The 15,077-nt window shown below is 40.3% G+C and overlaps 1 protein-coding gene across 2 annotated transcripts in view; it reads left to right on the top strand.

Moving 5' to 3' along the window:
• LOC124122155 (autophagy-related protein 9A-like) overlaps positions 1-15,077 on the top strand; it is a 279,064-nt gene that overhangs the window by 181,063 nt on the left and 82,924 nt on the right. For both annotated transcript variants that reach the window (XM_048386919.1, XM_048386914.1), the window contains exons 14-15: positions 388-497; positions 12,324-12,364. In XM_048386919.1, the coding sequence (XP_048242876.1) occupies positions 388-497; positions 12,324-12,364 (151 nt within the window). The remainder of the gene's footprint in view (positions 1-387; positions 498-12,323; positions 12,365-15,077) is intronic.

Genomic DNA, 15,077 nt, shown 5'->3' with positions numbered 1-15,077 from the left:
ACTATAAGGGCCACGTTTATGAAACTTGGTATACATATTCATAATTCAACTGTTAATTACAATCAAGTTGTCTGTTTTTGTCCATGTTTTTGGTGTATATGTAGACTTTTAATTTCAAGTGCATAGATAAGACCCCAACTCATCGGTCTGAAGAAAAAGAGTAAATACTTAAAAACTAAATCATTTCAAAGGCAAGTTCAACTATTTTTCTTGTACATTTTCAAAAAAAAAGTATTTACCTTCTTGTTGTTTCATATCCAAAAGAAATACAAATGTCACTACTAACATACTTATTTTTTGTATTAAGTTGATTAATATTTTTCACATTTACTGAGAGTTCTAATTCCATAATAAACATTCTGTTTATTTTATTGATATCTTTTTCAGGAATGTTGCATTCTTTGCTGGGTCAGTCTTGGCAGTTTTGGCGTTGCTGACTGTTATTGATGAAGATGTCCTAAGTGTGGAGCATATCCTTACCACCATGACAGTAGCAGGTATGTATAAAATATATCTGTACTGAGTGATGACGTAGATAAGTATACACCTTTGTTGATGCTGACAGGACAAGGGATATATTTTCATAAATGATGATCTTGGGGATGGATGCTGATTGCTGAAAGGTGTGTAAACTAACAAGCAGTAGATATAATAAATGCACTGACAAATAATCAGCAACCGTCCCCTACATGACACAAGACTTGACAATGAAACATTGTAGAAACTGATGAACTTGTATACGTATGATGTTTGTGTGCCTCCCTAACAGCCATATTGAAATATTTGATATGCAGTATGTGATATGTGAAATTTAAAATGCATGTATACTTGGACCTCGTGGTACTGTGGCATTCATCGTATCATGGTATTTGAGATTTCACGTAGTTCATGCGGGACACGCCTCTTAGGGGCTGTCTATTAATGCAAATCAGGAACCAGGAACCAGGAAGTGCTTGCTTCCTAAACAATTTCAATTTCTTCAGAATGTTGTGTCTGCTGTAAGTAAGGATTTATTAACGTGTTGTTACTTACTTCTGGCATCTTTTTTAATATTGCCTTACACCCATCTATCAATGGCCAACGATATTACCCGGAATTCCCCAGGTAAGCTTTCTCTATCGACCTGAACTAGATCATCTGCATATTCATGGTGACTGATAAGGTAAGGGAAGTCTTGTAGTCCGCACATTTTCCCCCCGCTCTGTGGCAGAATCTATTAGGAGAACATAAGGGCCATAATGCCATACTTAGAAATACATTCTTCACTGGTAGCTAAAAGATAAATACATACTTTGGGCGTGCTAGAGTGTTTTTTTATATATTTATTGTTGACTTTTAATTATTTCCCATTTTTTTACAAATTATTGTCAACCAATCTTTGTAAGAACAATTGTAAATTTTTTATAATATTTTTCTCCTACTTTTCGGTAAATATGCATTGGATGCCCATTACACATTCAGAAATTTACTCGGACAAATCACTGAAGTCTGGCATCATCAAACTAGTGGTTGGTAGAATTATGTCCTGTTATTGTCCAATTGGGGCCTTCATACACAACTTTTTCCTGTACCGCGATACAATGGAGTTCTCTCCCTTGTCAAACAAAGCGCAAGGCCCTGCTTTTACTCAGCACTATTAATGTAAATCAGTAAAATATGGACATTTAGATTAAATAAATGACATCTGATATAGAGAACACTAATATTCATAAATGTTAGTGAGTGCATTTTGTTCCATTTAGCGTACATAACAAGTACCGCGATACCCCGAGGTTGCAGGGCACTACTAATAAAACATCAAATATTTTGAAAACAAATATGTAACTAATTATTAATAAATAGTTTTATTCTATTGTTCTGCTCACATAAGTGTTTCGACTATCACCTGAATACACTGTGTTTGCGACAGAAACAATTCATTTTGTAAAGAAACAGCATAAGCCTAAACGTGAGAGACCCCTGAATCTGACATTTGATGCAAATGCTACACACACACTACTTGCTGTAAAAGTGCATGGGTCTGGAGGTTTTTTTTATCTCATACACAAAGAGCAGGGAATGCTATGCCTAGACTTTCTGAGGTTCAACAAGACAATGTCATTGGCCATTTGGAGGCTAGTGACTCTCAGTTGACCATAGAAAGGCTACTGAATGTTTTACAGAGGACTCTGTCCAAATCATCATGGATAGCATTAATACTGAAAGCATTTTCAGTGAGGAAATGAAATTTCTCTTTCAACGTCCAGATGTCAGAGCACAGGTACGATACGGCAACATTTGGACAGATTTGGTGATGGCAATGTTATGATATGGGGGACCATCTCTTACACTTGAAGAACAGCCCTTGTGCTGGTCCCAGGCAACTTAATAGCTGCTTTTTACCGCAACAAGATCCTTCAGTCACACATCATTCCATTCATGAACCAACATAACATCATTTTTCAACATGAACACAACTAATTTTCTAGCTTAAAACAACATTCCTATTCCTCAGTTGTCATCCTAATCACGATCACCAGATTTAAAAACTAATTGAACATGTGTGTGACGAACTTTATATAAGTGTGTATGATGATGTATTCCACTCTTGCTGAAAGGCAAAAACATGTCCACCAGTGTTTCAGGTTTCACACCTATATCAAGTTCATCCCATTGTCTTTGCGACAAGAGTGGAATAACATTCGAAGACAGTTCATGCGCACTCTTGTTGATTCCATGTGCAGGCAGTGTCAGGCTGGTCATATATGGTACATGATATTGAAACACTGTGTCCTCAACATTTGTAATCCAGTGACATTGCTCATTTTGTATATTTTTCAACTTATCCTGCATTAGTCCTTAATGCATTTACTGCTTGTGGTTGACTTCCACCCGGTGCCTCCACCAGACATTCCAGGCACCTCACATGGATCCTTCTTGGTTCCTTACAGATGCTGCAACAGACATTCCAGGCACCTCACATGGATTCTTCTTGGTTCCATACAGATGCTGCAACAGACTATGCCTAGGTTCCCAGCACCTAAGGCTCTTCAAGTCCTCAGTCCTACCCACGCCATCTCTCAAAGCGCCTCCACCGGCGTCTCTACAAGCACCTCTACCAGTGTGTCTATAGGTGCCTCTACAGATGCCCTTACAGATGCATAGCTTGGACTTAGGTGGCACCTCTTCGGTCCAGTCAACCTTATCTCACAGGTCTACCTCACCAGGCGCCTCATGCCGACGCAGTGGAAGCAAGTCTTCTTGCTCTAGATGCCGCTCTCGAAGCCACTCTCCAGTTGTGCGCTCAATTGATTATCGATCTGCTTCGTCAGAGCGTTCCTTTGTCCCGACGTATGAGGGGTCTCTATCGGAGGTCCATTACCACCTTGGTCTGAACCAGGTTGCGGACAGGCCGGCTGATCGTTTAGCTTCGTGGGTAACCTTCCCCGGGGTCAGGCATTGACAAAAAGTACATAGTCTGGTCAGATCCTACATCCGTACCACCTGATCCTGTGATTAAAGACATGGTTGCCATGTTAGATGAGTTTGCTTAGCTCTCTCTTACACCCTCATTCAAGGCGGCTAAGTATCAGAAAAAAGACTTTCCTGTCCACAGGGTTAGAATTAGGAGATAAACATACTGTGTATGTGCTGTGCGTTGGTTCCAAATTCAATTTAGCGCGGTTAAATCTACCAGTAACCTAGCTCTACATTGAAAACACAATATGTTTATCTCCATTCTACCATGATTAAATAAAATGCGAACTCTTTGGTGTTAGCAAATATATACTCAGTGAAGGGGCATGGGTTGAGTCCAGTTTTTTGAGTAGGTTATCGATCTGAATTACGGAATCACCGAACAAAAGAAGGCGGTGTTTATACTGAAGCAGTTTGTTTACACCGTAATACTTCACTCGAACATATGGCATTCATTGAACGCATACAAGCATGGCAACTTGGTAAGCTAACATGAGGTGGGCATCCCTAAAGAAAACAAAGCAAGCTTTGCAAGGCTTTCGCTCTACATTGCACGTCACCATTATAGCGTCATATCGCTCATTGTAGCGCAAAAGATATGACGTCAGTCGTTTATAGAAAAGCTCCAAAATTCCAAGCTCTCTGTTGTCTCCAAAATGTAAATACATTCCCTTTGTAGATTTCTATCATGTTTTCTGCACGAAATGTATTGCCACACATCCTTTGAATATTGTAGTAACCGCATCTGTGCATTTTGTAACCTGTAATTGTAGATATAATTATGTAAATATGTCTACCAACAATGACTGAAAAGAGTGCTATTCTATGAACATTAGCTTCCGCGGTGATGCAGCCATCAAACCAGCTGTTTCAATCAGAGGCGGTTTATTGTGATTTAATAGCCTCTGATTGACCAATCAGAATCAAGTAAATTCCAAATTCATGGTAGAATATAATTTATTTAGGCACAAGCAAATTTTTGCTTGTGGTTTCAAAAGTTACAAGCAAAATAAAAAATCAACAAGCAATTATTTTTCTCAACTCAGAATGTTCAAAAACAATATCAAAGGATTGCATGATCATGACATATGCTGCATATAAATAATGGATGATTATGCATGTTATGACATTCAGATAACAAAGTACTGAAAATCGTGAAATTAATGCGTCTCCAAAAGAATGCAAACGCTGCCCCCAGCCAAAAATGTGACTCGATATGATTGCGACACCAGCCCTCCTCTCAAGCACGAGTGGATATGTTATCTAAAGAAAATGTCCTCTGTCAGGTTTACAGGAGAATTCTCTCCTTAATCCAACCTTACATTTATCCAATCACACATCAAATAGAACTGCTTATTAGCGCTGAGTAGTGTACTTCTAAAACAATACATGCGTGCTGGCTCGTGTCGGCCTTTGGCGCAGTTTCAAAGAACAAAGACACTGTGTTGCGTGGGTGACGTCTGTCTGGACTTGCAGGTGTGATCAGTGATGACATAAGTGAGTAGAACTTGTCTTGACCCCAGCAGTGACAATTCACAGGATGTAATTAGCGTTTGAATGGCATTTTTTATATACTTATTACAAGTGCTGCTCATTAAACAGTGATGTGGAATACATAGTTGTTTGTCTTCAGTGTATGTCTAAGTTGGTATTTCTGCTATCCAAAATGTCTTGATGTTGATATAAATGCGATGTTTAATAATGCGAGCCAAGACCACTCGCATTTTTCGCATTTAATTCATGTTCGCTTTAATTTCAAAATTTACAGTAATTAAATTACTTTCATAAAACATTAACACCAGTCAATCAGAAGCATTTACTGCTGTGATACTCTCATTTACACCATTTCAAGGTCTACCCCTATTGTTTATACACATGAAAGTTATGTTTATCACATTATTTAAATAATGCATTTACAACTTAATTAAGTTTGTTGTAATTATATAAAAAAAGTTAGTTAACACATTCATAATGTCCAGATTACAGACCAAGGAAGCGAAATATTTACGCAAATATAAGATTTCATAAAATCCACTTACCTATTTTTTTTATTTTCATTGTTTACGTAATTTGAAAATTATTTTAAAAAGAATTATAAATAGAATCTGTTATCACCCATTTCCCGATAATAGCGGCTGTCCACTCAGTAACATGAAGAAATACCTCTGTTTTCGAGGCTTCGTATGAATAACACGTTCGCAAAAGACTGCCATATGACACATCACTGGAAAGCTTGGATAAAATATGTTTCTTATGATGCTTTCTTGCCAAAAATCTGCCGAACAAGGTTCGTGATTGGTCAAAAGTGAGCATGTGATCTAAGTCAGCCAATCAAATTACAGCTATGGTACCGTCCTCGTATCAGAATTTGACGAAAGATTTTTGTTAAATCATGTTATTCTGAACGTATTAAGCAGGAAATTGCAATCTATATTAAAAATATAGAACTTCCTGGATGTATTGTTATAGGTTACAAGCTGTGACAAACATTTTTCATGCATATATTTTTCGTTTAACATCATGTCCGAGCTGAGCAATTGAGGCGACGAAAGCCAAGATGTCATATGACTTACATTACCCGAGATCGCACGAAAAAATGGAAATAATAACTAAGTTTGACAACTTAAAGATATATTTTTGTTGATTTTATTTATTACTTTGTATAATATATTCAAAGATTTGTTTAAAACATCTTTGTATTGTTCTTTGACATGTTCAATGTGGACCTGTTGTCAAGCGTGTGTCCGAGAATTTTATTTTCAATAACATTGCGTTAAATATTGAATAATTTATCAATAAAAATGATAAATTGAAATGTAATTCATATTTCAGACATTGTGAAATGTGATAGATTTATTAAACGAATAATATAACAGGTAGGTTCCTTAAAATTATATACTATTTTGAATTGACTACGGCTTGGTCAGTCAACCGGCCTACGGTGTCTGGCAACTCGAGGATGGAATGTCACCTAAAAAAATTGAACAAATTATCTATGACAGTTTTTATGGCATTTGATTGGACTCTCAAAATAGACATACGTCATTTGCATCATGTTAATCTCCATGCTATATGTCGGAAAAAAGTCCATGTTCACCAAAGTTGGATGGAAAGAAAGGAAGTAAAAAGGAAACGCGAATAGGGAGGAAACTCTTAACTGGAGGTAAACAAATCTGGAAACATCTTCGCGAAATCAAAAGTTATCACAGTGACTTAAGGTATTTCTCAAACGATTTTGAAATAGAAAAAAGCAAGACGCATAAAATATCGTCTTTATTTTGATTTCTAGATGAAAAATCATAAATTAAGATGCATTTTGCGTCTTAGTGTCCCTAAATTTCAAACCCTGATCCACTCACTAGACCTTGCGGATCAAGCCCACTCACTGGATGAGGACCTTTATTGCATGATGGGGCCGAACCGTCCCAATACCATTCTTGTCACCAAGTTGGCCTTTGTGGAGACGGAACTTCGGCGTTCCTTAAGACCACTCTGTGTCATGGCCTCCACCTCCAGAGCCATCACACAGGACCTCTCGGAAGATAATCCTGACTGCCTGGACCATCTTACCACTGTCTTGGCATACCTACAGCTCTAGATTGAACATATGAGGACTCATATGCACACAGTGCTCATCAAGATTACTACCACTCGCCGACTCAACGACCTGGCTCTCGGAATGGGACCCTGGGATATTGTGCCAGCCCTGGTCATCTACCTCTCTCTTTAACGGACAAGTCTCTGCCCACTCTCAGGTATCCAGCTTAGCCAGAAACAAGACTGCCCTCAAGGCCCTGCCTCACGTTTTGCCCTCTGCCTCCTTCAAACCCTCCAGGTTTGGCAACTATGAGCCCAGGCGTAACTCTGAAGCCACGCAGACATGACTCCTCCACTTTTTGCAGCAGAAACCAGGGCAAGGGGAAGTCTTCCAGATCATACCAACCTCAACGTGACCGTTCCCAAGGAGTGTGCAGTGACCGCAAGGCCAAGCATTTAATTGACAGACACCAACAATTAGGACCTCCTACCCCCAGTTGATCCCAGTGTTGAGACCTCTGTAGGGGGAGAATTGGACAATACTGACAAAATTGGGAAATCTTTGGGGATGCATACGTTCTAAACATTCTGCACCAAGGGTATCAACTCACTCTGAGAGACAACCAACCCCGATGTTGTGACCCATAGTAGATGCTTACCCCACTCAACAGCAGCTACTGTGCTCCAACATTGACATACTGCTGGTCAAAGAGGCCATAGAGATTGTCCACTCCGTAGCCTTAACACCAGGTTTCTATTCACCAATATTCCTTGTCCCCATGAAGGACTCAACCAATTCTGAATGACACACAATCTAGCCTCATTCAACAAGCTCAACCTGGCAGGTCCTTCGTACATCCGGATGACCATGCTCTGGCTGCTCAGGTCCAAGATACAGGCTCACAACTCACTGATCAGCCTCAGAAATTCTTTGATTGATTGTGGATTCCATCTTTCCATCAGTGGGCAGTGCTCTCATTTGGAATTTCCTCAGCCCCATGGCTATTTACATGCATCACCAAGCTGATAGCCACCTTCCTCCATCTGATGAATATCCAGTTCGAGCATATATAGACGGATTTACATGCATCACCAAGCTGATAGCCACCTTCCTCCATCTGATGAATATCCAGTTTGAGGCGTATATAGACGGATTTACATGCATCACCAAGCTGATAGCCACCTTCCTCCATCTGATGAATATCCAGTTCGAGCGTATATAGACGGATTTACATGCATCACCAAGCTGATAGCCACCTTCCTCCATCTGATGAATATCCAGTTCGAGGCGTATATAGATGACTGCCTCCTGAACAACCTGGACAGGGACACGCTCCTTCATCACGGGGACTTCACACGTCTCCTACATCAATTATGATGAATAATCAACGTGCAGAAATCGGGACTCACACCCTCGTTCAATCTCCATTTCATTGGAGGCCTGCTCCAAACCAACTGAGACCTCCTCCCTGTACCAAGGGAAGGTGGCCCTGAATACAACTCCACCTACTTCCTGCGTTTCACCAACCCCCCACTCTGGCAAGTGCTCTTAGGTCTCCTCACATCAGTACAGGATCTGAACTCCAGAAGGAGGCTTCAACTGTGCCCCATACAAATGTTCCTTGCTAAGTACATCAGGCACCAAGATCAGTTCATATTCATCGTCCTCCTGGACCATATCAAACCACACCTTCAATGGTGAATGGTAGAATCGAATGTCTCCTTGCCAGAGCTTATGACCTTGTTACACCTATTCGATGAGGTCAAGTCGCTTCAGGGCTGTAGTCTGCCGCTCAACAACAGTGGCAAATTAACAACCTCAAACTAGAGGCGCTCATACTGGCTCTTTCTCACTGGAAACAGACACTCCTTCACGCTCAGATCGCCATATCAACGGAAAACATCACCGTTGTCTGGTGCCTCCACAATCCCGGATGACCCACTCCCACTCACTCCTACAACAAACATTCCGGTTCTTCCGCCTAGACGATCAATTGAAATTCCAGTTTCAGGTCCAACACATCCCAGGTTGTAGCGACATTCTTGTGACCGCCCTCTCCAGAACAGACAAGATAGCTCCCACAGAGTGGAAACTCCTTCTGGATGCCTAGGCTATTGTCTGTCAGAGCCTCAGCCACCCCAACATGGACCTGTTTGCAACCAGCCAGAACTACCAGGTCCGGACCTTCATATCACTGGTACCAGACCCACAGGCTTTGGCAGTCATTGCTTTCAATGTCGCCTAGGAAGCATTTAAAGTGTACCCTTTTCCCCGCCAGTACTCCTTCCGAGAGTCCTTCAGAAGATCAGATCGACCTAGAGTTTGGTCGCGCTTTGGTGACTGGCAAAACTCCCAAGACTGGCAAATCTGCTGATCAAACCTCAAAGCAAATGGCTCCATCAGACTCCAGACAGGGCTAGAGGCCGAATTTCTTCTGTTTTTGTGCCACAAGCGTCATCTGAAGGGTAAGCACCATCACAACCTACCTTGTGGCCCTCAACTCTGTCTTGGCAGTTCAAGAAGATTGGAAAATGACTAAGATCCTGGAACTTCCATCTTTTCTTCGCTCCTACCGACTGGTAGACCAAAAGGCTAAGTTTCGACCCCTAGCGTGGGATCTGAACGTGGTCCTTACACTAAGAGAGGCACGCCATACTACTCCATTCGGTGTTGTATTATAACCTCACTAAAAAGAGGGTCTTCCTATTGGCTCTAGCTTCAGTGCCACGAGTATGCAAACTCAATGCACTAGATGTTACATGTGTCTGTTTTGAGCAAGGAGTGCATGGAGCTGTTCATCTTAGGACTGTGCTGTGCTGGGACTTCATAGCCAAGAATCAATTCCCAGGACAGCCCGACAGATCCTTCCTCATTCCGCTCCGGGGCCTGAGGATGAACAGGAAGTCCTACTATGTCCAGTAAGGGTGCTGCAATGTTTATTAGATGCTCCAAGAATAGACGTGGACAATGTCACCGCCTCTTCATACTGGTATCGACGACACCACAGGTTGAAGTCAGCCACAACACAATCACCCTCTGCATACAAATGTAAAAAATATTTAGATTTTACTAAATTTCACTTCAAGGTCATAGCTATGACATATTGAAGGTTGAAGAAAAGATATGTGATGTGACACTAGGTTTTGGTGACCTTGACCGCAGACTCCACAGACACCAGTCGGTTTTGGTGACCTTGACCCCATTTTCAAGGTCACAGCAGGCAAATCTGCTTTTGGAGTTGGAAAACAGTGTTGCCGTGATATCTCAAGAACTAATCCCAGGATTGTCTTCATATTTGGAACTATGGTGTATATACAGACACCGCAGACACCAGTCGGTTTTGGTGACCTTGACCCCATTTTCAAGGTCACAGCAGGCAAATCTGCTTTTGGAGTTGGAAAACGGTGTTGCCGCGATATCTCAAGAACTAATCGCAGGATTGTCTTCATATTTGGAACTATGGTGTATATACAGACACCGCAGACACCAGTCGGTTTTGGTGACCTTGACCCCATTTTCCAAGGTCACAGCAGGCAAATCTGCTTTTGGAGTTGGAAAACGGTGTTGCCGCGATATCTCAAGAACTAATCGCAGGATTGTCTTAATATTTGGAACTATGGTGTATATACAGACACCGCAGACACCAGTCAGTTTTGGTGACCTTGACCCAATTTTCAAGGTCACAGCAGGCAAATCTGGTTTTGGAGTTGGAAAACGGTGTTGCCGCGATATCTCAAGAACTAATCGCTGGATTGTCTTCATATTTGGTACTATGGTGTATATACAGGCGGGGGACATTTCATCACTTTGTGACAAATACTTGTTTAATAACATATTAAATCAAGTAATATCACACAAGACCTTGTAAAATACTTCTAGTGAATATATAACATACACAAGTTACTGAAAAAAAGACATGTTTATAGATTCATCATTCATTCATCAGTAACACACCTTTCATGTTTATTAGTTTGAAGTAGGGCTCAACATGTGGGTGAAAATTTATACAACAATACAAAATCTCAACATTATGCATCTGGTAAAACCATAGATTTGGCAGATAAGATTTGATTTATTATTTTTGTAAATACCTATTTCAGCTGATACCAGAACAGTGGAGGTACAGGTTTCTAAAATGTTTGTAAAAATGTGTTTTAAAAAGTGTCACCAAGCACAACTGAACTAAACAATAAGCTGAAATCTATAAACATAGGAATATATTACTGATGAACCCTTTTCTTTGTTCTGTATATAAATATGATTAACTTTAATATGCCCATTATTTCTGCCTTTCTGGCTTCTCCAGAAGAGGAGCCGTTTGGGTCATTTGAATTTGTTGTAATGGAATATTGTGAGAAGAGGATCTTGTAACAGGCATGTGCAAGCTATTATGGATCTGTTGTTCAAAACCTTCCAAATGGCTTGCTGGTTTTTGTGGGGAATTACTCAGCAAAGAGCCAGAGTCACAAGCAACTAATTACAATTCTATTTACAAGAACAGAATGAACAAAATCTTAAATATCGCTGGGGATGCCACAGAAAGTCTGTACAATCCTCTGGACCATGGGTGAGAGGTCTCCATAGTCTGAGCGTCAAACCCCTACTGCATAACATCTTGCTTCTGTATGTATGTAACTAAAATTAGAACAATAAAAGGAATATGTTAAGACACAATGGGGTGTGGGCTTTTGTCTTATTGAATAGTATGTCTGGGAGATGGGTTCTTGTTACCTTAGGCTAGTATTTATCTAAAAGTTATTACTAAAACTAATATTTTGTATCTGCATTTTCCCTGGCTCCTAATATATATTACTTGCCGTTCTATAATTATATGATTTTTTTTTAAATGTTACACCATGATAACTTATAAAAGCACTTGCTGTGGATAAAACTTAGTATAAATGTTACACCATGATAATTCAATAAGATGGCTGTGGCATAGTAAATGTTGAGATTTACATTTGGCTCTTGTTAGGTGAGCTGAAGTAAGTCACTGGTACCAACATACTGCAGCACCACGGCACAGAATCAGTCAGGGTGCTATGACCATACACTCATGAGAGGCTAATAACATACTGGAGCCAGAAAGTATAATCCCTGCACATGGACATTGAATGAACAATAGACAATCAAATAGCAAAATATGCACACCAGTAAAAAGGTGCAACATCTACAATACAAAAGAGAATTTCCTTAGAATGCCTTCTTTATCTTCTTATTATACAAAAATAGAATTACACATATCTGTTGGGTTTGTATCCATGTCAAGGTGTACATTACCATAGGAATTCTTGCCGTTCTGACAAAATAAATTTTCTTTGTTTTGCAGGTCTGATTGTGACAGTATGTAGCGCTCTTATTCCAGATGAGGTGAGTTAGATAATTAAGTGAATAGAGTAAGCACACACCGTTGAATAGAAATCAAGCATGACATTGCCTGTGCATGGGGAAAGTGTCTTCCTCTGGTTCATATGTGACTGAACAATTATTATCTGGTCTTGTCTTATGGTATTTGTTTTACCAGATCAGTTTTACATGAATCAAAGTTAGTCACTGTCATATCTTTGCTTTTGCACATTTGAGTTTCCACATGTTCATGCGAGCTTAACTGTGCCATGTACAGTTGGGTGGCTTGATGAAACTTACATTTGGTGTATAAGATCCCACCAAAGGTGTCTCCAATACATGTTCACATAATTCAATTTTAAAATGTACCCATTCAATCATTATGAAATTTGATTTGAAGTAAGTACGAGGGGTGACTGAAAAGTTCTGAGCCTAACTGCAAAGGATATAGAGTACACCCTTAACCGTTTGCATGTATAAAGTGCAATATTTTCCGTGCCTACAGGCTGCACTTGAACCAATACACAACCAGGCAGCATAAGTCTACAAGAAGTCATCCCACTTGATCAAATTTTTAAACCCAAAGTACCAAAAATCAATTAAGTCACATGGCAATGCATCCATAGTGACATCTTGTTATTTAGGTCTTGTGGGAATGGGTTGTTAAATGGGCGAAGTCAATTCATTCTCATTTGAGGGGTGATCAGGTTCAAAATCAATTCAAAGAGCAAACTTTCATGTTTGAAGAGAATTGCAAACTTTGTTTGATAGTTTATTACATGATATGTACATGTACAACAATAAGAATATCAATTCATATCAACAAATAAATATATTAATATCAATGATAAATACCATTGTCACCACAATTATGACTTGTAACCATATGTTTATCCATATATACTTGTACATCAATAAACACAGACTCTATAATGTTAAATATCACATTCCTAGATCATAGTCTCATGGTCTCTCACATTCACACTCTCACATTCACACTCTGCTGGGCCAATCTCACCTCAGCTTTTGACTGTTCACTTTTGATTAGTCTAACAAAGTCAAATATGTTTGGATGGCATTTGGACATTGAATGAAGCTTGTACTGCCAAACCCTCTACGTTGTTGTTCCTACTGTGCCCATTATTGGCAAAATGGTTTCAGTTACGTTTGTCCCACACTGCGCTCTCCACCCAGGTCATTCACTCCATGAATCGAGTAACAGCTTCTTCTCGAAGACTGTCACTATGGCATCCAACAACGCTTTGTCTTCCTGGTCCAGTGGAACAAGAGGAAGGGCCTTCGCTGTGGCTGCTAGTTAGCGTAACTCTGGGTCCTCCTTGTATAGCGACACAAGTCCTAAATGTTGCATCCTTCTCCATATTGTGAGAAATAGCATCCGCGGATCTGTACTCTGTCGAACACAGCAGATGCAGCATGTGCAGCAGCCTTCTCAAAGTCATTCTGAAACACTTGTGGTTGGAGAAGTAGACAGTGTTGCTCTGCTTCTTGTTGAATCAGCTCAAATGTCCTGGTGTTGGTCGCCTTGGTCTTGTTTCAGGGCAGACAGTAAACAAGTTGGTACATTAATTTTAGTCCTTGTATCTTCGTGTGGAGAGTGTAGACTTGCAGAAAGAGTTTGGAAGAGGAATAGAATGTTCCATCAGCTTATACTACATCAGCATCGCAGAAGTGTTCAAGTTTTTCTCTTGTGGTGAAGAGGAGAATCTTTTACTTGTTGTCGCCCTCCAGTTCAATAGACTGTCTTGTCTTAGGTGACTTTGGATGAGTTTTTTGCCTCTCTCTACATCAGGGATTGCGTTGGTATCAGATCAGCATTCTTCCTTTGGACGGACAGCTCATCGTCAGTGATGGTAGGGATGGGCATAGTCTGTTCTCGACCTCTACTGTAGTCTCGCCTTGAACACATCAACATCATGGATGAGGGGTAGAAGTTCATGGTTGTGTGCGGTTGGTCCAACTTTCAGCAGAAGATTATTGGAGGTCTGGATTGTTCCTCAGCAGTGCTGAACTGTGCATCTCCAATATGTTGTGTCATCTTTCTGCCTGTTATCCTTGAACTTTTTGCTAGCTTGGAAAGCAGATCTACCTCCGCGTATATTCAGTAAATATCTGACAGCAGCAAGTGCATTCACCATTGTGACAATGATATGACCATGACTGTTGTTTTTGTTGCTTTAGGTGATTAAGAGGTCGCCCTCTGCTGTAGCTGACCTTCCCCTCTTTGGGAATCGTGTGTGAGTAGGGTACACACCTCTATTGTGAGTTTTTAGTATTTATTATTCCCCGCCACGAAGTGGAAGGGGGATATAGGAATGGGTGCCGTCCGTCCGTCCTTCCGTCACATTTCGTTTCCGGAGCAGATCTTGAAAACCGTACTATATTCCTTCACCAAACTTGGCACATAGATAGATCTAGTGGTTAACTGGTGCCTTTTGATAGTTTGGGATTTAAAAAAAAATTTTTTTTCGAGATTCCATGGCAACGACTTTGATTTAGACTGAAAATGGTGGTAGTCCTCGTTTCCGGAGCAGATCTTGAAAACCGTACCATATTTCTTCACCATACTTGGCACATAGATAGATCTAGTGGTGAACTGGTGCCTTTTGATAGTTTGGGATTTAAAAAAAAGTTATTTTTCGAGATTCCATGGCAACGACTTTGATTTAGACTGAAAATGGCGGTAGTCCTCGTTTCCGGAGCAGATCTTGAAAACCGT

This window comes from Haliotis rufescens, unplaced genomic scaffold (genome assembly GCF_023055435.1).
Source record: "Haliotis rufescens isolate VD_foot unplaced genomic scaffold, xgHalRufe1.0.p SCAF_10, whole genome shotgun sequence".
NCBI classification, from domain to species: Eukaryota; Metazoa; Mollusca; class Gastropoda; order Lepetellida; family Haliotidae; genus Haliotis; species Haliotis rufescens.
The sequence above is the reverse complement of the archived record's forward strand: the minus strand, read 5'-3'. Positions and strand labels throughout refer to the sequence as shown.